The 27,168-nt window shown below is 43.8% G+C and overlaps 3 protein-coding genes and 1 long non-coding RNA gene across 8 annotated transcripts in view; 3 read left to right on the forward strand and 1 right to left on the reverse strand.

Annotated features, from left to right (window-relative positions):
* The first annotated feature begins 1,162 nt into the window (after positions 1–1,162).
* pou4f3 (POU class 4 homeobox 3) lies at positions 1,163–3,956 on the forward strand. The gene is made up of 2 exons (XM_049743741.2): positions 1,163–1,291; positions 1,525–3,956. Exons 1-2 carry the CDS (start codon positions 1,211–1,213, stop codon positions 2,467–2,469), a joined length of 1,026 nt encoding a protein of 341 aa, XP_049599698.1. The 5' UTR covers positions 1,163–1,210; the 3' UTR covers positions 2,470–3,956.
* A 4,715-nt stretch (positions 3,957–8,671) lies between these two features.
* rad50 (RAD50 homolog, double strand break repair protein) lies at positions 8,672–17,924 on the reverse strand. Of its 2 annotated transcripts, XM_049743731.2 has the most exons (28): positions 17,832–17,924; positions 17,184–17,321; positions 17,021–17,104; positions 16,797–16,948; positions 16,476–16,661; positions 16,194–16,398; positions 15,980–16,108; positions 15,666–15,831; positions 15,507–15,565; positions 15,289–15,423; positions 15,009–15,215; positions 14,748–14,930; positions 14,514–14,671; positions 14,036–14,211; positions 13,725–13,962; positions 13,207–13,396; positions 13,006–13,132; positions 12,682–12,875; positions 12,479–12,589; positions 12,317–12,409; positions 12,089–12,202; positions 11,683–11,810; positions 11,489–11,590; positions 11,288–11,410; positions 9,941–10,026; positions 9,653–9,792; positions 9,448–9,581; positions 8,672–9,154 (listed from the first exon to the last, which is right to left on the reverse strand). In XM_049743731.2, exons 2-28 carry the CDS (start codon positions 17,310–17,312, stop codon positions 8,968–8,970), a joined length of 3,936 nt encoding a protein of 1,311 aa, XP_049599688.1. In that variant the 5' UTR covers positions 17,313–17,321; positions 17,832–17,924; the 3' UTR covers positions 8,672–8,967. The 2 variants fall into 2 exon arrangements, with proteins under 2 accessions (XP_049599688.1, XP_049599689.1); XM_049743732.2 differs by lacking the exons at positions 8,672–9,154; positions 9,448–9,581; positions 9,653–9,792; positions 9,941–10,026 and adding an exon at positions 11,070–11,216.
* Positions 17,893–27,168, forward strand: part of LOC125982752 (uncharacterized) — a 54,318-nt gene continuing 45,042 nt past the window's right edge. For 3 of the 4 annotated variants that reach the window (XR_007486472.2, XR_007486474.1, XR_007486471.2), the window contains exons 1-2: positions 17,893–17,931; positions 18,384–18,521. This is a non-coding gene — a long non-coding RNA (uncharacterized lncRNA). The remainder of the gene's footprint in view (positions 17,932–18,383; positions 18,522–27,168) is intronic. The other variant, XR_007486473.2, reaches the window with a different exon arrangement.
* Positions 19,991–26,181, forward strand: drd1b (dopamine receptor D1b). The gene has a single exon (XM_049743740.2). It carries the CDS (start codon positions 21,077–21,079, stop codon positions 22,454–22,456), a length of 1,380 nt encoding a protein of 459 aa, XP_049599697.1. The 5' UTR covers positions 19,991–21,076; the 3' UTR covers positions 22,457–26,181.

Genomic DNA, 27,168 nt, shown 5'->3' on the forward strand with positions numbered 1-27,168 from the left:
TTACACAGTTTTAGGCGAATAGAAAACCAGCACTGATGTAAAGTCTCCACCCAATATATATGCCGATTGTCTTCACTCACCAGTATTAGGCACAACTGACTTGATTGAAGTCTCTGAGCCAACTTGGGACGCTGGAATGCCGTGCCCCACCTCGGTCTTATTACATCGAGGAGGGTCCTTCAACGTCGCCGTCAAAACACACCATGACAGCTCCCAAACAATGCCGGGTCAATAATAAATGACCCTGGTGCCTGTTAGAAGGGGAGATAGTGATGGTGAGAAAAGGCATTTTATGCTTTATTCAGGCTAAAATGGCGCTTGTGTGTCTGGTAACACGCAGTCTCAGTCGAGCACTAGAGGATTTCAACGGGCAGCAAATGTCACACGGTAGATGTACTACGTTGACTGTGAATAGAAAAATAGACCTTAAAAGTTGTCTCCAATCAGAAAGCCATGATGACTGTAATATAGTACTTGAAAGTCTGCTGCCTCTTGTCACCAATGTAATGTAATATTAGCCTTGGCCTGGTAATGGATGCCAGCCTGGGCGCCATGCTGCTTGATGCATTATTGACTAGTTAAAAGAAGCAGACTTGAGCAGTGGGATCAGATAGACATACAGCCACATCACCTTTTGCCATTATTTGGAATATTCAAAGAGATCAGCACCACGGACAGCTCCCATACCACTACAATGAGGGAATGCTATTTATCAGTCATGAAATAACCATGCCCTGCAATTGGCTAGTGTCCAGTCCTAAGGTGTACCTTCACCAACAGACTCCAGTGTAGAAAATAGATGGGGTTGCATAAGTGTGCACACCCATTTATGTGGGGAAGTGACTGGATACAAATTGTACCAATCACATTGGGAGTCAGCACACATCTGTCACAATTTAAAACAGCTCTGATTAACAACAAATGAGGTTTAAGCTGTTCTAGTAGGCTTTTCGTGACATTTTTTTTTCTTAACCATCAACCTGTGCATGGCTGTTAAGTGATTTTACCTCGCTCATGCACACAGCTCCACCTGTTGTAATTGTAGCTGAGTAAAGTGCAAGAGGAGGGAGGTGAAAAAAGACGACGAAGAGGGGGGAGGGTGAGAGGGAGGGATTGCTGCGGGGGGGGGCAAAACAGACGCGCTCAGTCCAGAGCGGGACAACTTGCAAAGAGAGAGCTAGGACAACGAGGGCAGGAAGAAGACACAAAGATGATGATGATGACCATGGACGGCAAGCAGCACTTCGGCCTTCACGAGGGCATGCGCAGAGTGTGCGGGCAGGGGCCTCAGGTAGGTCGACACCTGGGGGGACGGAGGGTGATGAAGGCAGGAGGGCGGAATGTGAGGGGGTAATCACGGAGGGAAAAATGTGTAAATGTGATTTGACATGACTTTGTTCCATCCGATACACACGCCTTCCTCCTCTCCTCCACCTCCTCCTCGCTTCCATATTAATTTTTATGACCCTCCTCTCTGACACAATTCCCCACTGACTCCCCCATCATGCGCGCTCCTGCTCGCAGCTCCAGGCCAATATATTGGGAGGCGGCGTGGAGGAGAGCCTGCTGGCTCGAGCGGAGGCTCTGCAGGCGGCGGCTGACAGCATCCTCGTCTCCCAGGCAAGGAGAGACGCCAGCTTCCATACCATGAGCGGCGTGCCCTCCTGCACCGCCGCCGCTTCCTCCTCCTCTTCCTCCACCGTCTCGTCCATCATCGCCTCACACCATCACCACAACTTCCAGAACCACCAGCTGGGACCCAGCCTGGAGGCCGGGGACCTTCTGGAGCACCTCTCCAGCAGCCTGGGGATGACCGGGATGGGCGCTCCCGAGCCGGGCGTGACGCACCATCACCAGCACCCTCACCACCATCACCACCACCACCACCTCCAGACCATGGGGCAGCTGCACCAGGCCATGGCCGCCATGGGCCACCCGCACCCGGCCGTGCCGGCGCACGGCGACGTGGAGTCGGACCCGCGTGAGCTGGAAGCCTTCGCTGAGCGTTTCAAGCAGAGGCGGATCAAACTCGGCGTAACCCAGGCGGACGTGGGCTCGGCCCTGGCCGACCTCAAGATCCCCGGCGTGGGCTCCTTGAGCCAGAGCACCATCTGCAGGTTCGAGTCGCTCACGTTGTCGCACAACAACATGATTGCGCTCAAGCCCGTGCTGCACGCCTGGCTGGAGGAGGCGGAGGCGGCTCACCGGGACAGGAGCGCCGCCGCGCCGGAGCTCATGGGGGGAGGGGGCGGCGGCGGGGCGGACGACGCCAGGCGGCGGAGGCGCACTTCCATCGCCGCCCCGGAGAAGCGCTCCCTGGAGGCCTACTTCGCCATTCAGCCCAGGCCGTCGTCGGAGAAGATTGCCGCCATTGCTGAGAAACTGGACCTGAAAAAGAACGTGGTGCGTGTGTGGTTCTGCAACCAAAGGCAGAAGCAGAAGCGCATGAAGTACTCGGCCGTACATTGACTTTGAAGGCGTCATCAATAAATCAGCTCGCCGCCGCTTCTGATGACGCGTTCTTCATCAACTCATAACAATGAGAATCTCGTTGGATTAAATTAACACGGCAGATCTTCACTTCTGATATTTGGGATTTTTCTTCATTTTATTGCACTTTTTCGGGAGGGGTTCTCAAAGGGGACATTTTTCCAAACAGCACCCCGTAACGTTAACTGTAAATTCAATTAATAAATCAATTGACAATTTTCATTCATTATCAATTGACTCGATTAATCATTTAGGACCTTGTTAAACTTTCTGCCTCTGAACGGTAAATATTCTGCAGGCCAGCATGAAAGATTATTTTTGTTGAACCAAGCTACAGCTCGCCGACCCCAGTTTGAGAACCCCGGTTTTTGAAGCATCAAAACGAGACTCGTGAAACACTCGATTATGCTTATTATAAATACACCAGCCACTTTATGTCACATTCAGGGATATTTACGTCACTTTAGAAATAATACAAAATGGACTGTTCTATGTTGAGGACCGAATGTGCGCTTGTTGACATCACACGTCTCTGTGCAAATGTTACTGGATGTGATCAAACACAAATGAATGATTGCCGCGTGGATTGTTTGAATTATTTAGAACACTATGTTTTATGATCTTTTCTGTTCTTGGAGCATTGTAACAAATGTTTATGCATTTTCCAAAAGCCAGCAGATCTAACGGAGCACTCGTCAGTCAGTTTATTAGGTTCACCTGCGATATAGAAAAAAAAAAATACAATTTTATTCATATAATATTTCAATGGATTTTTTTAGGGAGTGATTATTGTTGGTGTATTTGGCATGTGTGCCTAATATTGTGGCTGGCGAGCATATGTGCACACACACAAGACAGCACATCATTGAATGAATTGCTGCACCTTTAAATTTCACTTTTTAAATGGAATAAATGATTGGTTATTTTGTAAAAGTTATTTGTGCGACTTATTTGAAACCTGCTGGGACTAAATTATATTTTTCGTAACTCTTTCACGGGCAACTCACAGTTACAATACATATTTGGCATATAGATATGGATATATCATATTAATATTATAAAATATGAAGTTAAAATCCCATTAATTGGAAGAAATATATATACGGACAAATTAATATGCGGTTGATTGCATTTACTGTTTTAATCATAACTAATTGTTTTAAAGAATATTGTATTGATGTTTTATTTTTGCATGAGTTAAGAAGTCTGGACTGTTCTGTAAAAAATAGATAACACACACACGAACGCACACACACACACACACACACACACACACACACCCTATGCTATCTATTTTCAGAATCAGCGTAAATTTGCATGGCTGTGCGGAGGCGTGTTGCACAGGATGTTTGTAATTTGGCAGATGGGCGCAATTTAAAAAAGTTGATCAGATTTCTTCGATTTGGAGCAGGCTAATGTCAAAACAAGAATCCAATATGGCGTGCTCACAAAATCTTTGTCCAATTCCCCGTCTTATTAGCCAAGTGGGGGGGGGGGGGGGGGGCATCAATAAGAGGTTAAACAGGGTCTAGGCCGTGTGAATAATGGATGGGTTGCTTGAAATGAGAAGCGACCGTGCTGGTAAGTGGAGCTGAAGGCGTACGCGTTTGGGTGTGTGTCATGGGGCGACCGAGGCGCACTTTAATTATTTACACGGCCGGTTGTCATGCAACAAGATTGCATCGAAATGTTTTTTTTTTTTTTTTTGGAGGAGAAGCTGTCAACTTCTTTCAAATATTGCAGAGAGAGGAGATATTGACCAAATGTTGATTAAAGTTGCTAGGGGGCAGTGGGCTGATATTTCAGGGGTGGAGTAGGGTAAGGGAATGTAAAAGTGCAGAGCGGAGGGTGAGTGTGAGGGGGGGGGCACCCCCAAAATCAATAATTCATTCATAGCCAGCAGCAACAAATGAGAATGAGGAAGACAGCTACCTCGCTACTCTATTAGTCATCTTCTATCACCATCATGACAACTCACTATCAACACACACATAAATGCACACGCACACATGGAACCTGAGGATTGGATGATGAATGTCTTCTAAATGGAGATGCTGTCCATCTGTCTGGAGCGCCTGCAGAGAACATCTACAAAAAACAGAAAGCAAAACAAAACATTTGATTAGCTCTATCATCCAAACATGCAGCACACTGAGATGTGTTTCTTATATTTCATAAAAAATAACTTGTTGAAAGTAAGTTCTGCTGTATCAAGTAACGGAAAAAAAGTTCAAAACTAAACAACAAACTATTTTGTCATAGTTTTTCATCTAACAATAAAATCTAGCTCAGTCACCTTAAAATAACTGTGCAATGTTTTTTTTAACAATATTTTGCTCCATAAACACGACGTGCAAGGAATTCCCGCATTCCAAATCGAGTAGGAGGAATGTGGGAATGAGGATATTAAAAGCGCTCTTGCTTAATTCATCCGGCAGGCCTGCAGAACACTACGATCCACTCCATTCATAATTTAAAGTGTTCTCCATTATCAAAGTGCCTTGAGGAATAAGATTAGCCAGCCAGAAATAATTCACAGTGGTGTGATTTCTTTCTTTTTTTTTTTTAAAATCAAGTCTCAACAGAAAGTAAGCACAGTGAATTATCCTCTCCAAGAAAATGCGGGGATGGAAACGGGATGAGGAAAGTTGAAGAGGAAAAGGAACGCAAGGAAAAAGAAGAAGTTTGGCATTCCATCATCTCGACTGTCCAAACTTATCATGCACTTCCCGGCCGTCTGAGACAAAGATGACGCTGACCCGGGGTGACAACAGGGAGTCCCCCGTGGGACCCTCAGCCACAAGACAAGTAGGCCCCCGCGTCTTGCGTGCAAAGAGAGAGGCAGGCTGACATGGTCAAAAACACAGAAAATTTACAGGTGGAATATCAAAATGTTTGAAAAGAAAATTTATTTCAAAGGAAAAAATTCTGGACAGACGACTACTTTCGTAATAATCATGCTCCGGTTGAGTCTCACAGAGAGAGAGAGAGAAAGGAAGAGGGACGAAATGTTACAAAATGGTGAGCGGAGAGCACAACAATGGCAGCAGCCGCTTCCCTCCCTCCCTCCTTCAGTCCGCTTTCTTTGAAGACTCACATGAAACGCAGAGTGGAGGCCCCGGGAGGACGGCCCCTGGCGGTTGCAGCAACACACCCCACCCCGCCAAGCCCGCCGTCTGATCCCAGAGGCCCCGGGCCCTCGAGTCAGCCCTGAGGCTACTGGACCAAAAGCAGCTGACTGCACACCAAAAGAGAGAAGGAAGATTAGAAACCAAACATTAAGATATGTAAAGATCGTATTCTGAGCATCCAACTATTTATGTGCTTAAAAAATATCAAGTTTGTGGCAAACATTGGAGAAAGCTGGCAAGTCAACAGATGGCGCAAAAACTCAAGGTGAGACTCATTATGAAAAATGGAAATTTCAGTTCATACACAAATTTAAGCTATATTTACCCCCAAGAGATACAACATGGAAATAAAAATAAGAATATTTTAAATCTAAGAGAAAATCATTTATCTAATAAAATCAAAATATTTCTAATTCAATAATCAGTCAAATAAATCAAATTGGATGAACATGAAAATAAATCAAAATTGACAATTAAATCCATAAATGATACAAATTCAAATAGATAAAAATAGGTCATTAGATCATGCACAGCTCACTTGTGAAGTTATTTTGTTTTTTTCTCCCTTTTGAAGTATTAATGAGCATCACGGTTCACACAGTGAATTTGGCGCAGGGACGTGAGCATGGAGAGTTTGCGTCCGCTCCAGCCCTCCTCCTCCTCCTCCTCCTCCTCTCCCGGCTCATATAGAGCTCACATTGCATCACATCACCGAGTGACGGCTGCAAGAGGGAGCAGAGTGCTGAAACGTGTTCGTCCCAAACAACTGTGCTTCTCCAACTCGTGTATTTCTGGGAACGGGCCGAGAGTGCACCCGCGCAAGATAACGGATTCTAGAAGACTTCTTTGTGGGCTGAATACTTAAACTGGAGCTTATTTATAATTGATTACATCTTCAGAGGGTAGGGAGCTAATAAACAGATTAGCAGCTCTATAAAAAAGAATGTTTTAGTGAGCATGGGCGGTCATTTCCATGTGTTTTGTGATAAAGGCTAGACGATAGATGCAATCGAGACTGCGGTGGTTTGGTGGTTAATATTCTGGTAAGGTGGAGATTTCCAGTTGAGATAATTACACAGGAAGATTAATCCAACGCAAAAAAATAAAAAATCTGCTTTTACATCCCTTACGTTTTTGTAAAGATTGGATTTTATTTAGCACAGCTGCACACCCAAGACATTAAATCATGACACCAAAGAAGGTAAATCTCAAATTGGAACCAATGGAGACACTTTTGTTACCTCTTGTCAAGAGTTTCGAAGTTGACGGCTGTGTCTGGTTAAAATGAAATGAAATAAAAACATAGTCAAAGCAGGGTTTAAGAAGTGATGACAGTTGTCAGAAAAAGCCTACAAGAAAATCAAAACTTTTATTTGGGGTTAATCGGAGGTGCTTACAATGTTACAGGTGTGAATTTGTGCACACCTGTGCAACCATATTTTTCTTAGTTGTTTATTTTCCCTTCTAAACTGAGTTGTACATATTGGAAATAAGTGAAAAATTAATCATTTTGGTTCATTCTAAAATACCCTTTTATCTTTTGTTTGTGAACCTCTGATCTCACTTATACCATAAAAAAAAAAAAAACATTCCAAACACATTTTATAAATGCTCAAAAAGATTTTATTTCACTTGTTGGGAGTACATTAAATATGCCACTTAAATACACAGTATATAATAAATAGATGAATTCCAATGATTTCGACTGCAGCAGTTTGAAGAGCTCTTCAAGTTGATGAAGTAGCAGTTTTGTAAACCAGGGTGAACACATTTAACGTCATTCATTTTCAAAGTGACCTTTGCGTCTATTGCGACGCCCTGCTTGTAATTGTTGAAGGCATGGCGGTGCTCGAGCTGCGCATGATTTTGTATCGGATGCATTTGATGAGATCCTCTTTAAGAAGGGGCATTTGGTATTTGTTGCCCGTCGGTGCCACTTGCTGCAGCACATCTTTGCATTGAAACTGCAATAAGAGAGAACGGTCAGTGATAATAATCATAATTCGTTAAATTTGTATTTTTCAAAGACCCAAAGAAGCTTGCGCAAAAAGGAATCAAATAAAAACGGGACAGTCAATGTTATCCTTACTTCTTTCAGACGAATGTACACCTTTAAATGTCTTGCAATCTCCTCGGTCTCTTTTGTTTTGTTCAGGAGCTCGTGAACTTTGCAGAAGAACTTGGCCTGTTGGGGTAAAAGCACAATTGCTATCAATATGAATTTTATTCTTCCTTTTTTTTTTATCCATGTGCCTGATCTCATCCTCACCTCACATCTTCCAATGCCTTCCGCCAGATGTGTCAAACGATCAAAGTCTCCCTGTAAAGAAATAAAAAGTTACATTTAAAAATCCACGCACCATCAATGTAGCGTATTTTTGATTTAATTACGGTGGACTGAAAGTGCGCTTCTCTTACCGTGGGTAATGACATGTTGCTATCGAACAAGTCGATGACTGGTTTGAGTTTATGCTCGGGTTTTTGGTGGGTCGGCTTGGTTGAAACTGGATGGCCCAGCGAAGTTGGATGGCCCAGCAAAGCCATCATCAAGAGCGTCGCCGTCATCATCATGGTCATCATTTTCGCTTCTGATATCACCTCGTCGGAATGCGCTTGAATTGTCAGCTACTAGTTCGTTGTGATGCATCAATCGCAAGCATGGAACTTATACTACTCGTTCCCCCCACCCCCTTAAAAAAAATGCTGCTACCCTGCAGTACACCGGAAATAAGATTTAGTTGATTATTTCCCTGCAACAAAATGAGATAGTATGTTTCTTTGAATTTGTGTGTCATATTGGGTCAAAATATTAGAAAATAAGCACCTGCGCATATTTCTTTTCCCCCATCTCTTCCCAGTATTAGAATGACTACCGTGACTTGAAGTTAAAAGCGGAATAACATTCACACCATTTAAACATTTAAATGTGACCATTAACGAAACATATGAGCTCATTAACATTTTTTTGTAACAATATTACTGATATTCTGTACACATATAGATATATCTATATTCTCACATTTTCCACACAGATTGCAGCTTGCAGGAAGTTGTTTTTTTTTTTTTAATGCAAGAAACTCAACTTTGTATTAAACTCACTGGTACTGCTAACAATGCAGCGTTCTAAAGCCATTCAATCAATCAACAACACTTTGATACAATACTCGAGATGCAAACTTAAGTCATTTCTCTGTTTTTGGTGAATTCAGAAAACCTAAACCCGACCAAAAACATTGAAATTTGATTTCTAGAATAACCTTTGTTTATATTTAGGTCTTTTCTTGTATAATGAACAAACCTAAGTGGAACTGTAAATGGTAACGATGAAACTAGTGTTGCGGTATACTCAGTGTAAATAGGAAGAGAGAGAGCTGATACTGCACTTGATGATCTCAGAGTTCTGTTCCCGGTTCTTGCGGATGCGGTAGAAGTGTTCGATGTAACTGGAGCGGCCCAGCAGCTCCACAAAGTCCTCGTCGTGCGTGATGATCAGCAGCTGGAAGTTGCGCTGGCGGGAGCGGCTCTTGATGATTCTGTGCCGATGGGAGAGGAGGAAAGTTGCGAGTTGAAAAGTCGCACATGGATGCTGCTAATGACAATAAAGTTCTCCATTTTTTTTTTTTTTTATCTTTGCTGATATTGCTGTTGGGATCTACAACAATGCGCCACATATTTTGCACATATAACATTTTATGGTATGTAAACTCTATATTAGTGGATATTTTTAGGAGGGGATTTTCTCTGACAGTTGGTAGTGAAGCTTTTTGAAAATGTTTCCCTTGGAATTATGGGATCATTTGTAAGGTGTGTGCGCATGTGCACCGACTCGATAAGGGCGTGTGCCAGCGACTCGATGTTTTCTCTGTCCAGGTTGGTGGTGGGCTCATCCAGTGCGAGGATCCCGCAATTCAGACAGAAGGTCTCCGCCAAGGCAAGACGGATAATAAGAGATGCCAACACCTGCGAGCGCACGGAATCAGACTTATGATACACAAAGTACACAAAGCTATTAAAAAAAATCAAGTAGGTACCTTCTGGCCAGCACTGGAGCGCCCCCTCATATCCAAACTGGTATCTCCTTTTATCATGACGACTCGATAGTTGTAAACTCTTCGTCGCGCTCCGGCAGAAGACTCATCCACGTCCGAGCGAATTTCTACATACTCAATATCTGGGAAGAGAATTGATTGAGATGAGGATGGACCAGGGTCATTTTATTTCTAAAATGCCATGGTGTGCAGAACTGTTGTTCTGAATGAAACAATTACGACAATTTCACGCTTAAAAATAATGATCATATGCTGTGGAATTTAACATACCTTGTCCTCGGTAGGTGCTCCGCCAAAGGTCTCTGATGAGTTTGTTGATTTCATCCATCTTCATGCTGTGGTACTTCATGATGGCTCTAAAATTAGGCAATTGCATTTTTTTCCCAACTCCATGCTGTATTTGTTATGAAGGATGAGTGGGGGGGAGAAATGGATGGATGCGTGTGTGTCTATATATATGTGCGTGTGTGTATTTAGTTATTTATTTGCTTATTTATTTGAAATGCAAAGTTACGACATCTCATCCAAAATTGCTGATAAACGCTTCTGAGAGGATACCGAACGTGATTAATTGTATATTATTCCATAACATAAGCTATTTCTATTTGCGTCATTTTGATAAACGGTAAACCACGAGGTTGATAAAGGTGATAAAAAAAAAAAAAAAAAAGCAGCTGACTGAATATGGTCTTCCTGTGTTACTCGAAACGTGGTCAGACTATCAAGTGGAAATCAGCTGCCTTCTTCCGAGGCTCATATATGGGCCCTGAAGAAGCGAGTCATGACGAAAAAAGGAAAAGTCATTATCAATCCGTCTGATTTGCTTACAAGGCAGAAAGAGTTGGTAAGTTTTTTTTTTTTTTTTTATTCCATACAACAAGTAGTAGCTAATTCTTTTTGAAGTTTTTGAATAGATATAAATAAAATAATGAGTATTGCGAACAATGTATTTTTTTTTTCCTATTCAATATGAAGTACTAAGACCTACTGTATCGGCCACATGTTTTTGACATAATTTGTTGTTAAAGGCCAAGTCGATTTTTTAACTGGGCCACACACCCATCATTCCTTGGAAGGCAGCCAAGGGGTCCTTGCTCTTGCTATTGATAATGCTGACGAAACAGCTGACTCAACCATGCGGGCGTGACGGAAATAACACTTCCACTGTGCCATCATGACTGTCTGACAGCGACACTCTGCCCCGTAAAATCCCTGTGACCCTTTTGTCATCTACTTTAAGTTTTTTTTTTTTTTTTACAGATTTATCAGCTGCTTGTACTTAGTGACATTATTTCTTTTCTAACTCCAAATACTTGTTGAGTTTTATAGTTTATACATTTTCATGAAGTGCTATTATACATAGACAGAAGTACAATTCCAAGCATTTTTTTGTAAACTATTCACATATTCTCATTTTTATGTTCGGACCGAAACAATAAAAGCATTCAGTTGGTGCCGTTTTGGTGGCAAGGAAGTGATTAGTGGAGCTTCGTTTAGACAAAAGTGGTTCTTTGTCACCATTTTGTGCCATCTTTATGACAAGCAACTAAAAAAAAAAAAAGATAAATTAAGGTGCGGCGTGTCACGCTGGGTGATAAAGCAAAGTGTCACACTTACTGATCGAGGGCTGCGTAGTAGAGTTTCAGGTCTTCGATGACCAGCTCTGTCGTACGCATTGTGATCATCTTGTTTTTGTAGCGCTCGTCCGCTTTACCGTATTGGTCTTCTCGCAACTCTTTTCTGAAAGCGATACGTCAAGTTTTTTCGCACAGACAGTAAAGGCGATGACGGCTAGCTCGGTAGCATAGCGCAGCTCACTTGTGATGCAGCAACTCCTCCTCGAAGCCTTTCTGGCGACCGAACGCAGTGCTGCGGTTATTCTTCAGCTCCTCCAACTTGCGTTCGGCTTCACGTCGTTCTCTGCAGGAGCACGGAAAAGAGTCGAAGTGAGATCCCCGGATAAAATGAACTGACAATGATTTATTTGGCGAAGCACAGATGAGGGCTCTTACTGGCGCAGTTGTGTCACTTGCATGTTGCCTATTTGTTTGCAAAAGGCCTCCCGCTTAACCACAAGCTCTCTTAGCTCTTCAACACGCTTTCTTAGGGTCAGGTTGTCCTGTAACCAGCGCTCTTGCACCTGCCATGAGGGAAAATACACGTTAAAGTTCCATTTAACGACTCCCTAACACAGTGTATTTTCATTTTCTGAAAACAAAAAAAATACATCGTCTATCTGTGCATTGACAGAACGATTAAATGTGGTTCCAATAAAATTAAAATTGTATCTCAACGCACACTTTTTATCACATTCTTTGGGTAAAAGATTATGTGTGATATTTATAAATACAAAACAAAATAGGTAAATATGTGCCATGGCTAAATGTCGGAAAACACTGCACCGTTGGACTAGTTTACATTTTGAGTGTCGATGTCCTGACGGATGTTTTCTTTCTCTTTGCTGATCTTCTCTTTGTGACGTTCAGCCACATGGAGCAGCGTGTTGGTTTCTTGAAGTTGAGATTCTTTTTGCTGCAACGACAGAAAAAAAAAAAAACCCAATGCTTATCTGTAGACTTTGAGTATCTTGGACAGGACTGATCAGTCGGCTTTTAAGGGTCATTGTTGTAACATTGAATGACTGACCTCCTGGTGTTCATGTTTGCCCTCTTCAATATACGCGCGGATGTGCCCTTCCACGTCGGAGATGGTCTTTATTTTCTCTTTGATGGTGTTGATCTGCCATTGACAAATGGTGAAGTAGATAAACGTAAATGGACAAAGACTTGCGAGTAATCATGCATCCACCTTTTCCTGTCCTTCCTCCTGCTTCTGCCTTCGACGTCCCATCATCTCCTCTTTTTCCTGTTGCATCTTATGCAACGTGGAGATCAGCGGAGACAGCTGCTCCTTCGCTTCCTGATTGTGGTGAGAACATGGCATTTGGTTGCTTTGTTTTCTGCTAAGCCCGAACGGAAGAAAGTCGAATTTCGGCATGGCAATGAAAGTACCCGGATGTCCCTGGTTAAGGTCTGATTCTCAGCGGAGAAATCAGCACGCTGCTCCTCCAGCTGCTGCTGCTTCTGCATGTCGCTGCTCAGTTGGAGTTTCTCCGCTTTGGTCTCGTTCACACAACTCTTCAGCATCTGAATCCGATCCTGCTGGTCTTGGATCAGCTTGCGTTTCAGATCCATCCTGCTGGATGCTACGCGGTGGGGGAAAGGGGTGTCAAGAAGTTTTTCATACTTTAGAGGCTTTTTTTTTTGTTTTTGTTTGGTGGTGTGCCTTGGCTCATTTCATGTTTGGAAACATTGAGCGATCTTAGATAATCTTACTAGTGTCTAATTTGAGCTGAGTCTCCTGCTTCTCCTGACTGACTTGCTGGACGGTTCTGGTCAAGTCTACTCCCTGGAGTTTAGCTGCGTTCTGAGCTATTTTCACCTCCACTTCTTTTAGATCCATCTACAAAGAAGAAGAATTTTGAATTGTCACAATGACGTCTCGTATGTTCCCAGAAGCAAACGGGAGAATCGTACCAGGAATCTGTCCATCAGAGCGATGTCCTGCTGACAGGCCTTGACGGTTTCCTCCTCTGACATCAGAGCATCAAGCAGAGTCTCCTGTTCCTCCACATCTCTTTTCAGCCTCTCAATATCTCTGTTCACACTCTGCAGTCGATTTCGCAGCTCAGGCAACTCATTCTCCTGTAACTGCACAATGGACTGCCTGCGGGGACAGGTAAACATGAACGTAAAGTGCTTAGGAGGAAAAGTAAGGATGATTGGAACTGATTGCTCAGTAGATGGACAGCAAATTACTCATTGATTCTTATGGTAATTATTTCTTGAAATTCCAACAACCACCTTCATGCCACAGATTGTATTTTACTTTAGAGCTTCCAAACTTCTGTGCATATATTTTTATAGGTGTTTTATTATAATCTCACGCCATCTAGTGGACTAAACCATTCATTGTTTTTAGTTCAACCAATTTGCTTACTGGCCAAATTTTGCCCACAAGCTTTATTATACATATTAGAGTTGACATGTTATACCTGACTGGTCTTAGTGTCACCATCTCATCTCTCCTTCTTTCCTTCCTCTTCAGGTCCTGCTCGGTGTTCTTCAGCTTGTCTGGAACCAGACGCAATTTGGATTGCATGTCGCTGATGACCTCTTGTAAGTCCGGCTCGGATGGGAACGTTCGCTGGCAGACGGGGCAGCATGGCTCCCTCTCCTCGGTCAGCTGGCTGATAAACTGGGTGTAGACGGCAGTGGCTCCAGCAAGCATGGCTAGAAGAAAAGAAAAAAAAAACTTAATATAACTTTTTGAATTTATTTGCATAAATGTAGTGCACACGGCAACCTCTTTGTTTGGAAATTTTTTCCAGGTCCTCTTGTAATTTGCTGAGGTCCTGCTCCAGGTCTTGACTGCCGCAGACGTTGAAGAACTTTTCTTCATCATTTGTCAACTGCTGCTCCTTTTTACGGAGCTCAGCAGCAATGTGGCTCTTATTCTGCTCGCTGGATGCCAGGTCCTTACTGTGAAATCATAACAGGCTCGTCATGACAAAGTAAGGTTCAATAACAAGGCCCAAACATAAACAGAAAGGAACCTCCAAAGTGGAACTGCAATGCTAATTGACTTCCAAGGTTTTTTCATTTCAAAACAATGTCTTCATGTACAATAGAATTACTTGGTTTCTGACTCAAACCATTTGAAATCATTATAAAAGGTAATGCTTCCTCTACAGTATTAGTGGTGTGACATGAATTTTGAAAATGATAGGACTCGCAGTGCTCGACTTTGAAGGTTCCGATAATGTGATAATTAGATAACCCACTTGAGTTTGGCGAGTTTGTCCCTGGTTCTGTTTATTTCCTTTGACTTAGCGTAAAGCCAGTCCTCCAGTTCTCTTTTGTTGGGAAAGTGGCCCAGCAGTGCCACCAGTTCATCGCTATGACGTGACTTGATCTTGCGTACCTGCTCCTCTTTCGCTTTCTACAAAATCAAAAGAAAAGATGGACTGTTACAAGGGGAAACAGCAGGAAAGATGAGGAAGGATGACAAATGTCACCTTGTCCTTAGTCAACATGTCCATTTGAGTACGTGCTGTTGTGTGCATGTTGAGCACGGCCATCTCTTGGTCCAGCTGCCTCTGTGTGCGGTCGAGCTCTGCCTTTTCTCTCTGGAGCGCCTCAACCTCGACCTTCAGCCCCTCTACGTTGGACGTCTCGAGGGCACTCTGCAGCTCATGTTCCTGAAAAGACAATAAATGAGCTTGGTTGATGTTTTTTTTTTTTTTTTTTAACTAACTTTGGAAAATGGACAAACTCACCGCTTTGGCCAGCTCGCTTTCCAGCTCGTGCATTCTGCCGGACGAACCTTCAAGCCTCTGCAGCTCAGTGTGGACATTCTGGAGCTCAAGCTGCTTCTTTAGCTGCATGTCTTTTTTCAGTTCGATGATTCTCTCCAGACCCGTCTTCTTATCCCTGATATCATCAATTGATTGTTGTTTCTGCTGCTCCTTTTCCTGCATGTCCGCCTGGTTTAAGGAACGAGAGGTGAAATGTGTGACTCATCAATGAACTTGCTTGAGTGGTCTGACTTTTTCTTACCATAACCTGAGCAACTTTCATTCTTTCCTGCTCCAGTCTTTGAGTGACATGACGATGGAAGCTCTGGAGCTGAAGAGTCGTGAAGGGCGGCCGGTCGTAGCCTTCCATCTCCAGTTGGGACGACAATAAGCGGACCTGCGACAGTGAAACGAAGGTCAGTCGCTAGGCTCTCTCAAGAACCAGGTAGTTTGCTTTTGAGCGCTAGGATTTGCGCTCACCTGAGTGTCACGGTTCTTGATGTTTTGTGTGTGGCAGTCAGACTCTACTTGGAGACGTCCTGGGAAGACCAGAAGACATTTTACAACATTTTTAGCCACTCTTCTTTCTATTCACAAACCAAACTGTTGTGGTTTTCTTTCCGTCTCGTGCTTACGTACCTCGTTCCACTAGGAGCTCGGACTTTTGCCTGTTGAGTCTCTGACACTCTCTGTCGGCTTGCTCCAGCTGCTTCTGGCAGTCCTTCAGTCTACTTTCCTTCTCCCTTACGGTTCTCTGGTGGTTCAGGTAAGCCTCTTGCAGCTGCTCGGTCGAACCCTGGAACATCTGCAAGCAAACAAGGACTACAGGCTCAAAGCTATTCTAGAGTATTTCAAATTATTTTTTTATAATGTGTGACATTTTTTTTAATTAGACCTCAATGAATTGTACTAAAGTTTTAGATGAGTGTTCATTTCATGGTTAAGTGTTGCACCTTTTCCATTGTTTCCTCGAGCTCCTTGTTGTCCTCCTCCATCTGTTTCTTCCTGCTGTCCAATACCTTGATATCATTGTCCAGCTTCATCACCTTGCCCAGTTTCAAGTCGATGTCTGCCAGCTGATTCTGACAATTGAAAGAAAAAAAAATACAATTACTTATTTATATAGCGTGTTATCACTTTGATTTCAAACAGCGCAACAGCACGCACTTCCAGTGGCTCGATTTGGCTTTCCAGCATCTGGACACGGTCCCTGGAGGCCATCAGTTGATCTTCTTTGTAGGCGACAAGCTCTCTAATCTGCTGGGCCTTCTCTTTGTTCTGCTTCAAAAAGTGCAACTCCACCTGGCACTCTTTCACGGTGTTGCTCTGCTTGATACGCAACTGACGCATCGTCTCCAGAGCTTTGATGTACCTTGAAGGTGATACGAATGTCAAACAAACATCTAGTGGCAGTGAGAGGGGTGAAATGTGCAAATTAGTTGGCTTTACTTGGTTGCAGCAAAGATGGAATCAAACTTTTCTTTGAGCGACTTGCCCTCACTAAGTGGCCAGTTGGAATCATCTTGATGGCAGAATATGACGTTATTCAACACGGGCTTGGAAACGCCAAGTGCAGAAATCATCTCGCGGTCTAACTCGCCACACTTGGATGACAAGCTCACCTTTTCACCATCCCTGGATGAACGCATGTGGAGAATGAGCATAGATTGTTTTTTCTCCCACGCTCCCAAATCATGCATGCTAGGTTGATTGAAGACCGGAATAGGCTCACAAGCCAGGTTTGACATGACTTAAAAAGTCAGGACTTACTTTAACCGAGTAATAACCTGCTCTAAGCTTTTAAAGGTGTAATTCTTCGTCTTCTGGGTACACGACATGGAACGTTGGATGGCAATTTTGTCTCCGTTGACATCAGAGAACAGAAGTCGAATCTGTGCCCGCACGTCTGTTTCGTGGGCCTCCTGGAATCACATGTTGATGAATGCTCACATTAGAATTTAGGGAATGCACAACATCTAAAAATAATAATTCACCTTTGGATCATGGACGAAAGCAATTCCTTTAGAACCTGGGGGAAGGTCTCCTGAAGTTGCATACCTGAGGCACTCAATTATGGTCTGAAACACAACAAAATATATAGTGTACAATCAATTCTAGCTCCAATGTGTACTCTTGAGTGTCTGTGAAAGTCGGTACCGTTTTGCCTGCTCCGTTGGAACCAACCAGAACCGTAAGGGGAGTAAAGAACTCGATTACTTGTTTGTCTTTGTCTTCAATTCCAAAGCTTCGCACCCCCATGATGCTCATTTTGTCAATTTTAGACATGTTTGCTTTCTGCAAGAGACATAAAAAAGAAGCAAAAATGAAATTCACCTGTAAAGGTTATTATGCATTTTGAGTTGATCCAAAAATTTCACCTGAAGGCCTTAACTTTTGCGAGGAGTGTATAAATCTGTTTTGTTCAATTTTACTGGCTTTTGGGGTCATGCGCGACCCCGGAAAGGCACGTGGCTTCAAAACGTCACAACGAACCATACAGGTATAGTTACAGATACAGGTAAATAATAACAACAGACATTAACTATACTTTATTAGAACTGTGTAGACGTTTTAGGAACCCACAACTTGTCTATTTAAGCACGAATTACTTTTTAGACCTTTCACGAAAGTAATATACGCGGTAAGCTAGCTAATAATATTACGTAGGGTTACGCTCGACAAAACAGACAAGCAACAATAACAACAACAACGTCAAAGCATTACATAATGCATAATAGAATAATGTAAATGGCCATTTCCTCGTATTTAACTTGTCTAAAGACGCATTGTGTCACCAAAACACACCTTTTTGTCTTGGAACGTGCCTTCACGTTTAACAGTTCTGAATCCTACGTTTCGCGCTGCATGGGTGATGACGTCATCACGCAAGACGTTCGACTTCCTGGTATGAAATGCGCAACGTCAAGCGTTGCGATTTTATTTACTTATCTTGTTTATATTTATTATATTTCTATTTTATTCTATTTTTTATTTTATTTAGCTTAGTAACTAACTGAATATTTATTCAATCTTCATTTACGTGTGTATTTATTGTTTTAGCTAATTAATTAACTAACTGGGCGTTCCCTTGTAACAGTGCTAGCTTAGAAAAGTGATAATTCCAAAGAATTAATAAAATTAAAAATAATCTACGGTGCTCTACAGTGTACTTGTCAACATGTCCAAATTATAAATTACCTCAAGAGAGCAGTATTTTTATGTAATAAACCACCACTGAGCTTTTAAGCTACTGTAATAAGTGTTAACCCCCCCCTCCATTTTGATTTTTTTTTTTTTGTTTAATTATTATATTACGTTTCACTGTTATCTTTTCACATGAACTTCCTTTTATGCTAGGGGCCTGTTGTTGACCACTCCCCATAAAAACCTGGCAACATCACCTCCGTGACCCCTCATCTGTTCTGAATGAGCCAGCACATGAAGGCGAATACGCCAAGTAAGTTCAGCCCAGACAGCCGACTTGAGAAGCAACACGTAAGTGGTTGCTTGTTTGATGATGTTTTGTCTTTTTTGTTTGTTGATTTTTTAAATTATATTATGATGCAAAACATTCAATGGAAGACAAAATGAAAGAAGAAATGAAACAACAAAAGCAGCAATTCTTAAAAAAAAATAGCATCAGTTATTGCAAATCACATAGATGTCAGACTATGATGAAAGGGCACTTTTACAAATCTTCCTAAATGAAAGCAAACATGAGAGATCAAAGTGCACCCCGAGAATGTGTTCAGTGGTCAATAAGAAAAGCTGCAATTTCACACGCTAATTTTATTCATTACTACCAGAAGTTAATTGTCATGTCACATTCATTGTGAAAAGGTCAACATGCAGCGAATGAAGCACCAAAAAAAGACATATCCGCATCTCTATTCTTTTCTACTCCTATTCTATTTTGTTTGCTTTTTGGAGCAGACATAAATTAGCCTGCATGGCTGCTTGTCTTGTGTGTGTGAGTGCGTGAGCCGGCTTGTGCGTTTGTGTTTGTGTGTATGTGTCTAACGTGGTCTTGGTTTAAACTTGGGCAGCTGCACGCATAGCCTGGCTGGCTGGGAGCTGTGGGGAAATGTGGGCGTTGTGTCTGCCAGGCCTCTTACACTTGGCTTGTCGACATGCATTACTCTCTCTCTCTCTCTCTCTCTCTCTCTCTCTCTCTCTCTCTCGCTCTCTCTCTCTCTCTCTCTCACACACACACACACTCACACACATGCACGCACTTCTCACGACACGTGCCTCGTCATGACACGTCATAGAAGCTCACATGCAAAGGCCTGGAAAGGCAGACTTTGGGTTTTTAAAATAATATACACATTGATGAAATAATGCACACATGCACGCACAATATTAAAGTTGAAATACAATGAAAATATTTTTTTAATGTTGAGTGTCGTAATGTTGGTTGGCAGATTTGTGCAAGGTAAGCAGAGCTTTCCGATGAGCAGCTCGAGATGACCCAATTTCTCTTAATTGGTCCAAAAATCATTATTTATTTTCCATACTGTACAACAATAGTTTCTAGTTAGTTTGGGGTGTTTTGGAAAAGGTTCAAATGATCCCAAATGTCTCTAATAATTCAAGCTTTAACGTCAACCTTATTATTTCTTATCTACACTCGATGGCGCCATTGAGCCACGTATTTTTAGAAGTTCATGTCAGGCCACCAAGGTGCCTTCTTTTGCAGCATCCTCGCTCCTTTTATGACGTATTTAGCAATGGAATAGCCACTTGTTATGCGCTCTATTTTAAAAGTGCATGGGGGGAATGACCTGTATTTATCATTTAAATCTTTAAGCCATTCACCAAAGAGTGATTGCTCAGTCTTTTTCTCACGCAAGTTTCATATACGTAAACTAAAAGTGTCTCAGCTTTGTAGTATGTGGTGTATTTGTGTGTGTGTGTGTGTGTTTTTTTTTCTTGACGCCCTCCCCACTCCGTTTTCTCACCCCCTACTCCCTCGCTCCTCGCCCCCTCGGATGGTCGAAATTGTGCGGCAGCGAGCAAAGAGAGAGATGCGCGCACCTCTAGGCGAGCCTCCACAGTTAGATTAGTCCACGCGTGGGTCAAGACGGCAAGAGAGGATCACCTCCTCAAAAATACCCCCCTACACCTCCAAGAAAAAAATAGTAAGGAGGAATCAAGAGGAGCGTCGCGAGGAGCGACTCCCACAGAGAAGTGCGCACGCGTGGGTGCGAGACGCACTCTCTGCGCTGAAGAATGCTTGCCAGGATGTCGGGAGTGCTCTAAACAATTTCATTTGATGGACTTTATTTTTGAAACGGATTTTCCAACCACCCACGGATTGCACAAGAAGGAAAATTCAAAAGGCAAAGCTGTCATATTGGAAAGTGACCTTGATGGGGGGATTATGTGATCCTGATGCTGTCAACCTATTGCTTTTATTCTTCTGTAACTTTTTTTCCAACCTTGTGGAAACATCGGCATCCTTTTGCCAACCTGCGATGAAACAAATATAACCGACAGCAGTGGTGGGGTTTCGATCCAGGTGGCCGATATATTAAAGTGGAAACGCCTGGAGTACCATTAAACAAATCAGATAAACGCAGTGCGAAATCCGTCGATAGCCTTTATTGACGAGGGACTATAAAAAGCTAATGACCGGACCTGACAGCCAGCATTCAACTCAGCTCGACAGCAAGCGCGCTTGGAAAACTTTCCCAGAAGGTCGACGCTAACGCCAGGCTTTTCTGTGCTCTTTGAATGCACCGTGTTATGAGCGCCCCCGCTAATTGAACCGGATAATATGCGCCGAACGTGCGGCGAGTGCTGATGCCCTGATAGTTGGCAAGATCCTGACCACCAAAAACCAGCATGGCGGTTCTGACCAGGTACCTACGGGCGACCCAGGTGACTGGGGAAGCGGCAAAGGGACGGCCGACCTTTCAGTCCTGAGATCCGTCTGTGGAGCGGCGCAGCTGCAGCGGGCCGGGGGATGTGATGGGGTGACGGCTCACGCCCCCCCTTACCCCGATCCCTAAAATCCCACCCGCCCCGCATACGGTCTGGCTTCAACAATGGATCAAAATTTCTCGATGGTTCGAGACGGCAGACAGCCTCTGCCTGAGCGTGACTCGTCCAAACGGGTTTTGACAGGATGCTTCCTCTCCCTCCTCATCTTCACCACGCTGCTGGGCAACACGCTGGTGTGCGTGGCCGTCACCAAGTTCCGCCACCTGCGCTCCAAGGTCACCAACTTCTTCGTCATCTCCCTCGCCATCTCCGACCTCCTGGTGGCCATCCTGGTGATGCCTTGGAAGGCCGCGACGGAGATCGTGGGTTTCTGGCCTTTCGGCCCCTTCTGCAACGTATGGGTGGCGTTTGACATCATGTGCTCGACCGCCTCCATCTTGAATCTTTGCGTGATCAGCGTGGACCGCTACTGGGCCATCTCCAGTCCGTTCCGCTACGAGCGCAAAATGACCCCCAGAGTGGCGTGTCTGATGATCAGCGTGGCGTGGACGCTATCCGTTCTCATCTCTTTCATCCCCGTGCAGCTGAACTGGCACAAAGCTCAGACGACCAGCTACGTGGAGCTCAACGGAACCTACCCGGGCGAACTGCCGCCCGACAACTGTGATTCCAGCCTTAACCGCTCTTACGCCATCTCCTCGTCGCTCATCAGTTTCTACATCCCCGTGGCCATCATGATCGTCACGTACACTCGCATCTACCGCATCGCCCAAAAACAGATCCGGAGGATATCTGCCCTGGAGAGGGCAGCGGAGAGTGCCAAAAACCGTCACAGCAGCATGGGCAACACGTCCAACATAGAGAGCGAGAGTTCGTTCAAAATGTCGTTCAAGCGAGAAACCAAAGTGTTAAAGACGCTCTCGGTCATCATGGGGGTGTTTGTGTGTTGCTGGTTGCCGTTCTTCATCCTCAACTGCATGGTTCCCTTCTGCGAAGCCAACCTGCCGGACGACGCCAACGACTTCCACTGCATCAGCCCGACCACCTTCGACGTGTTCGTGTGGTTCGGCTGGGCCAACTCCTCGCTCAACCCCATCATCTACGCCTTCAACGCCGACTTCCGCAAGGCCTTCTCCATTCTGCTGGGCTGCCACCGCCTCTGCCCTGGGAGCAACACCATCGAGATCCTCAGCATCAACAACAACGCCGGAGCGACCCTTCCCAACCCCGGTTGCCAGTACCATCCCAAAAGCCACATCCCAAAGGAAGGCAACCACTCGGCGGGCTGCGTGATGCCCCACAGCATCTTGTGTCAGGAGGAGGACTTACACAAGCTGGACGAGATGGAGGTAGGTGTTGACAACAACGCCTTGGACAAACTCTGCCCGGCCATCTCGGGGAATTTAGACAGCGACACGGAGATCACTCTGGAAAAGATCAACCCCATAACGCAGAACGGACAGCACAACGCCATGTCCCGCTGAACGCTCGCAACGGACATCTTGCCTGACGGCGACATAGTGAGTGTTGTTACATCCATCACCCGCAGGACCTTCGGCCCGTTGACAACTATCCACAAGAGAGAAAACACAATCCGAATGTTTCCGAGTTACAGGCACTTTATTCCGGCTAAACGCACTGCAAAATTCTGACGTGTGATTGCGTACTTTTGTATGCATCCTGTACAGTATGGATTGACTTTTAACAGTATTATAGCGCAGAAGATGTAGAAAACGTTAGCAAAATGTGTTGTCTAATGCAGTTGATATCTGATTCTATTTTTAAATTGCAGTATAAACATGGCAGTTTTCTTTGGAGAGCCAAAAGATTCGGGTTGGACCTGCGTTTTTGACTTGCTTGCCAAGGAACCAAAGTCGGAATTCAAAATGGAGGAGGCGGGAGAACAACCTGTTATTTTTTTACTTCAAGTTTGTCTAAACCGCAGGAATGACAATTTGTCGGAGGGCGATTATGACTGTCGACGTCTTCTGTAGACGATTTGTAACTTTAGTAATGACACAAAGTCGATGCAAAATTTATCTTCCCGGGCCACATAAAATGATGTGGTGGGTCGTATCTGGCCCCCGGGCCTTGAGTTTGATACCATGGTATCTCACAGTGAACCCCCGCATGAAGTCATCTTGTGGAGTTTATAGGCCATCATAAATTTGTGGGTGGAGTTTCAGCGGATTCAATCCATATCCACTGCAAACACAAGTTGTCTAAAACGGGGTACACACATATCGATTTGTCACTGCTGTGGCGCCCAGACTGCTGTTGCAGGTGAAGCTAGGCTAACTGTTAGCTTATCTTTGTCTAGTTTTATTGTGGTGAGTGACTTGGGAGGCACACACGGTTGCTCCTATAATCGTGTTGTGTTCAGGTTGTATCTTGATTGGCTTTAGCTTTTGTTTCCTTTTAGGTCACAATCACCCAACTCGGTGTTGTCCATCAGAGATTATCGGCACGTGTGTACCCCACTTTGGGTTGGGATTTCTAAGTATCTCTGAGTGGGTTCCTCCGTCTTGCTTTTCACCAGGTATAGATTTACTACCTTGAAGGCTCACTCTTCGAGCGATTAAAGTCGTTCTGTTTTTAGCAAATACCATCAGTACCCCCCAATGGAAATCTGCAGATTGAAACAAAGCATCAACACAAACCTCCACTGGAGATGGAGGAGGAGGGAATTGGAGTGCACTCAGATTTAATGAAAGTGAAGTCGACTGACCTTTTTTGCCAAACGTGTAAATATCCGATTTGTTCAATTGCCTGCGCTATGCTCTAGCGGCCATTCTGTAAGCATGCTGTGCTCACATCACAGTTGGTGACCGACCGACCCGTCAGTGCGGGTAATTTGTCATTACACCTCATGCAATGTTAATAATTGACATCAGCTTCTTAATTCAATTGAAGTGGCATCAAGTAACAGCTCAGCAACACCTTCTTCTGTGAGCATTCCATTTATGCTCTGATCTGATTGGTTGAAATGTCTTAGTGGTTTGCGCTGAGGGCGCCACCTGTTGCTTTGGCAAGCACTGCACAGCCTTTTATTTTTAAATGCATTTTTGACTAGTTTGTACGTCGACACTAATGGAAATTGACGATAAGTAGTTTGTGACTCACTAGCGCCCCTGGAGGTACTCAAAGATGGCTCCGGCTTCTTACCAAAATCACACATTTCACAAGTAGAGGTGAAAACAGGGAAGTTCAAACAAATATGTGAAAGCCAAACCAAAGTTAGGTTTGATGAAATGACAAATACGTCCCTGCCCGTCCGTCCAAGTCATAGGGGAATAAAAAAAGCGCTCGTTGAAACTCTTGCAGGGGAAGAGAAAGACAATCCGATAGAAAGCGATTGTTCTTAAACGAAGCGTTTGATTTTCCCATGCTGGAAAATCCAATGCTGTCCATATGGGCAACGTGGGGAACTTGTAGCTCAATATGTGGCACACAAGCAGCTCATTGTCCTCTCTGCCTTGTCCTCTTCTCACGCTGTTCTACTGTTGGCTGAACACGAGTTAGCAGGCATCTGCTGTCAGCTCATTTCAATTTCAAACAGCCCTAATTATCTTTCAAGTGCCACTACATCATGTTTCTTTTGACGCTTTTTGGGGGGGGATCTGATGCTTCCCCGCAACTGACCAGGAACTACAGATGTGTGCAATTATTGTGTCAGGATGGACGGAGAAAACGCCTCGGAGAAGGTTCCCTCCTCCTTCTCCTCCTCCTCCTCTTCCGACTCGTGCTCGCTCGCTGGCTGGCTGGCTTTTTCTCTTGGCTTCCTCTGTCGCCCTGATGAGCATTCCAGATGTTAACACGACTGAATTTAATATTAAACAGACAGGGCCTACTGTTTCCTTTCTCTACTCGGAGTCACGGCACCGAATCAAAGCTCGTAGATCATTCATGTAGAACTGTTGATGCTCTAAATCACCGCAGACGAACGTGAAGACGTCCGGAGCATTTTAATGCTGCCTGTGAGAAATCAAAATGGAACCTATCAATGAAGTCAACCTTTTTGAGCGAGGTTGTTTTAATTTTAAAATGTCCCTGACGCTGACTTGCGAGGAATGCAACAATAATCTTTTTGTATGTTTTTTTTTTCTTTTTATTCTGTTCCAATTTCATTTGCTTTACTATCAAATAAGAAGTGTGGGTTTCAGGTGACATTCGGTTCCACTCATCTCATTTTGGAGGTCAGAAATTTTGGACTTTTTGCGCTTGTGAGTAAGTGCATCAATGATCCATTTAGAATGTTTTGTTTCCATTGTTGTACGATGTCACTCAAGCCACATTCTTTTCCATTGATTCGATTCTATAGGTCCGAAATTGCTGACACAATTTTCTGGAATGTAGTAATGATCTTGTGCCATGTTTGTGGCCCCTTTTTGTCCAACTGTAACTTCATTGCACTTCTGATCAAATATTCCGTTTCGTTTTTTTTTTTTTTTACGTCATCCAACATTCTGATGTTTGGTAACCGCAGATGAATTCAAACGCTTGTTTGTATGCATTTTTCTAAATGCACCTGGAGCTGCGTGTTTGTCTCCAGTGTATTTTGGCTTCATGTTAAAGCCCCCTCGAGGCCTCACCTTGCTAACACGGTGAGTCATCCGCGCTCACGTCACCTCCTTTGATTCGAAAGATGGCCGACGTCAGGCCGACGCCCCCTCGAGTAACATGTTCTTTTTCATCAGCCCGCATGTCCTCCGGTTAGGAGTTAGTGACGGAACAATGTCTCCCAATGAGAGTTGACGTTTGACGACTTAAGCAAAACGACAACTCTCCTCCTCGGCGTCGTACGCATTCCTGCAATGCAGGGGCCAAAGGTGAACCACTGGAATTTTGTTGTGTCAGCTCATGTAAAAAAAAAAAAATAATAAATCTCAATGGCAGTATTGTACCATGATGTTTTAAAAAAACAAAAAAGTTTTTTTTTGTGACAAACACAAGTGCTTTTTATCTTAAAAGAAACCTTAGCTTGTGCAACAAATGCCGTTTGTCTTCTCCGTTGTTTGTCCGCCAGATGCAAGACGGCCGATGTCTATTTATATATTTATTTACTTGTTTCTGGTGTTCTTTCATGAAAGTTATGTCAAAGATTATACTCCTCAAACTTATTACTGTATTTAGTTTACGGTTTGTACAAAGATATACATAGATGATGTGCCCTTCTTGTAAAGAAAAATAAACATGTATGGCTCTTTTATTTTTGCAGCCGTGTTTTGTGAATCGGGGTTAAGGTTAGAGGAAATGTGTGTGTGTGTGTGTGTGTGTGTGTTGGACCTTTGACACCGCGCGGCTATCGAAAGATCACGTCGCTGCAGTGGATCAATGTGGATTGATTTGGAACTGTGACGTATTTTTCTTTTTTTTTTTTTTTTTTTTTTTCCCTCGGTTCCACTTCCCTGAGCGTGTTGTCCTAGCCGCCTTGTCTGTGCATTTACATAACTTGACAGCCACTTGACAGCTGACACATCTTCGCCTCGCCTCGCCTCGCCACGTCGCCCCACCACTCCACCGCGCCCGGCCGGCCGGCCTCATTTGTTACTTGAAATGTGGCACATGCTCACGTTTGCTTTTCTGTGGATAGATGAAGCGGAAAGGGTTACGAACGGATGCTTTGCGAGACACTCGGCACTTCTCGCGACACTTTGCACATTTTTTTTTCATCTGCCTGTGCCAAATTTTTTATTTTTGTTTGTACTGCAACAAAATGACAAGTGATAGGTCTGCAGATTATTTGCAGCGGTCAAATGAATAAATAATGGCTTAGAAAATTTGAAGTTGGATTAACATCATATACTGCTGAATGGATAGGCTGCCAAATCCCATACATGGATATTTAGGCAATCCTGAACATGGAGGTCAGAGTGGAAATACAGTCAAGGTTAATGATAGACTGCAGGCAGATGAACAAACACACACACACACACACACAAACGTTTGTTCTTGTGTGTGTGCTAGCATGCCGTAATGTGCTTATGTAACCACACCAGCACCACCTCGGCTCTTTGGCTCAGTCCAAACACAGTTTATTCCGGAGTCCTGAGCATACGACACACTATATTATTATCATAACTACATTATTTTACATTGCTTCTTCAACCGACATTGGAAAGACAAAATGGCGGTCGATGGCAATTGTTATGGGAAAAGGCTGTGTTCACAAACACTACAATAAAACGCTTATATT

The sequence above is a fragment of the Syngnathus scovelli genome, chromosome 15, assembly GCF_024217435.2.
Source record: "Syngnathus scovelli strain Florida chromosome 15, RoL_Ssco_1.2, whole genome shotgun sequence".
Taxonomy (NCBI): Eukaryota; Metazoa; Chordata; class Actinopteri; order Syngnathiformes; family Syngnathidae; genus Syngnathus; species Syngnathus scovelli.

Excerpts from the sequence above, each read along its gene's own strand:
- pou4f3 (XM_049743741.2), top strand. The coding sequence starts at position 1,211 with ATGATGATGATGACCATGGACGGCAAGCAGCACTTCGGCCTTCACGAG. Across the intron at positions 1,292-1,524 it reads TGTGCGGGCAGGGGCCTCAG|CTCCAGGCCAATATATTGGG; the intron begins GTAGGTCGACAC and ends TCCTGCTCGCAG.
- rad50 (XM_049743731.2), bottom strand. The coding sequence starts at position 17,312 with ATGTCTAAAATTGACAAAATGAGCATCATGGGGGTGCGAAGCTTTGGA. Across the intron at positions 16,662-16,796 it reads CAGGTTATTACTCGGTTAAA|GGATGGTGAAAAGGTGAGCT; the intron begins GTAAGTCCTGAC and ends GCGTTCATCCAG. Across the intron at positions 9,582-9,652 it reads GCTCCAGTGCTGGCCAGAAG|GTGTTGGCATCTCTTATTAT; the intron begins GTACCTACTTGA and ends GTGCGCTCGCAG.
- drd1b (XM_049743740.2), top strand. The coding sequence starts at position 21,077 with ATGGATCAAAATTTCTCGATGGTTCGAGACGGCAGACAGCCTCTGCCT.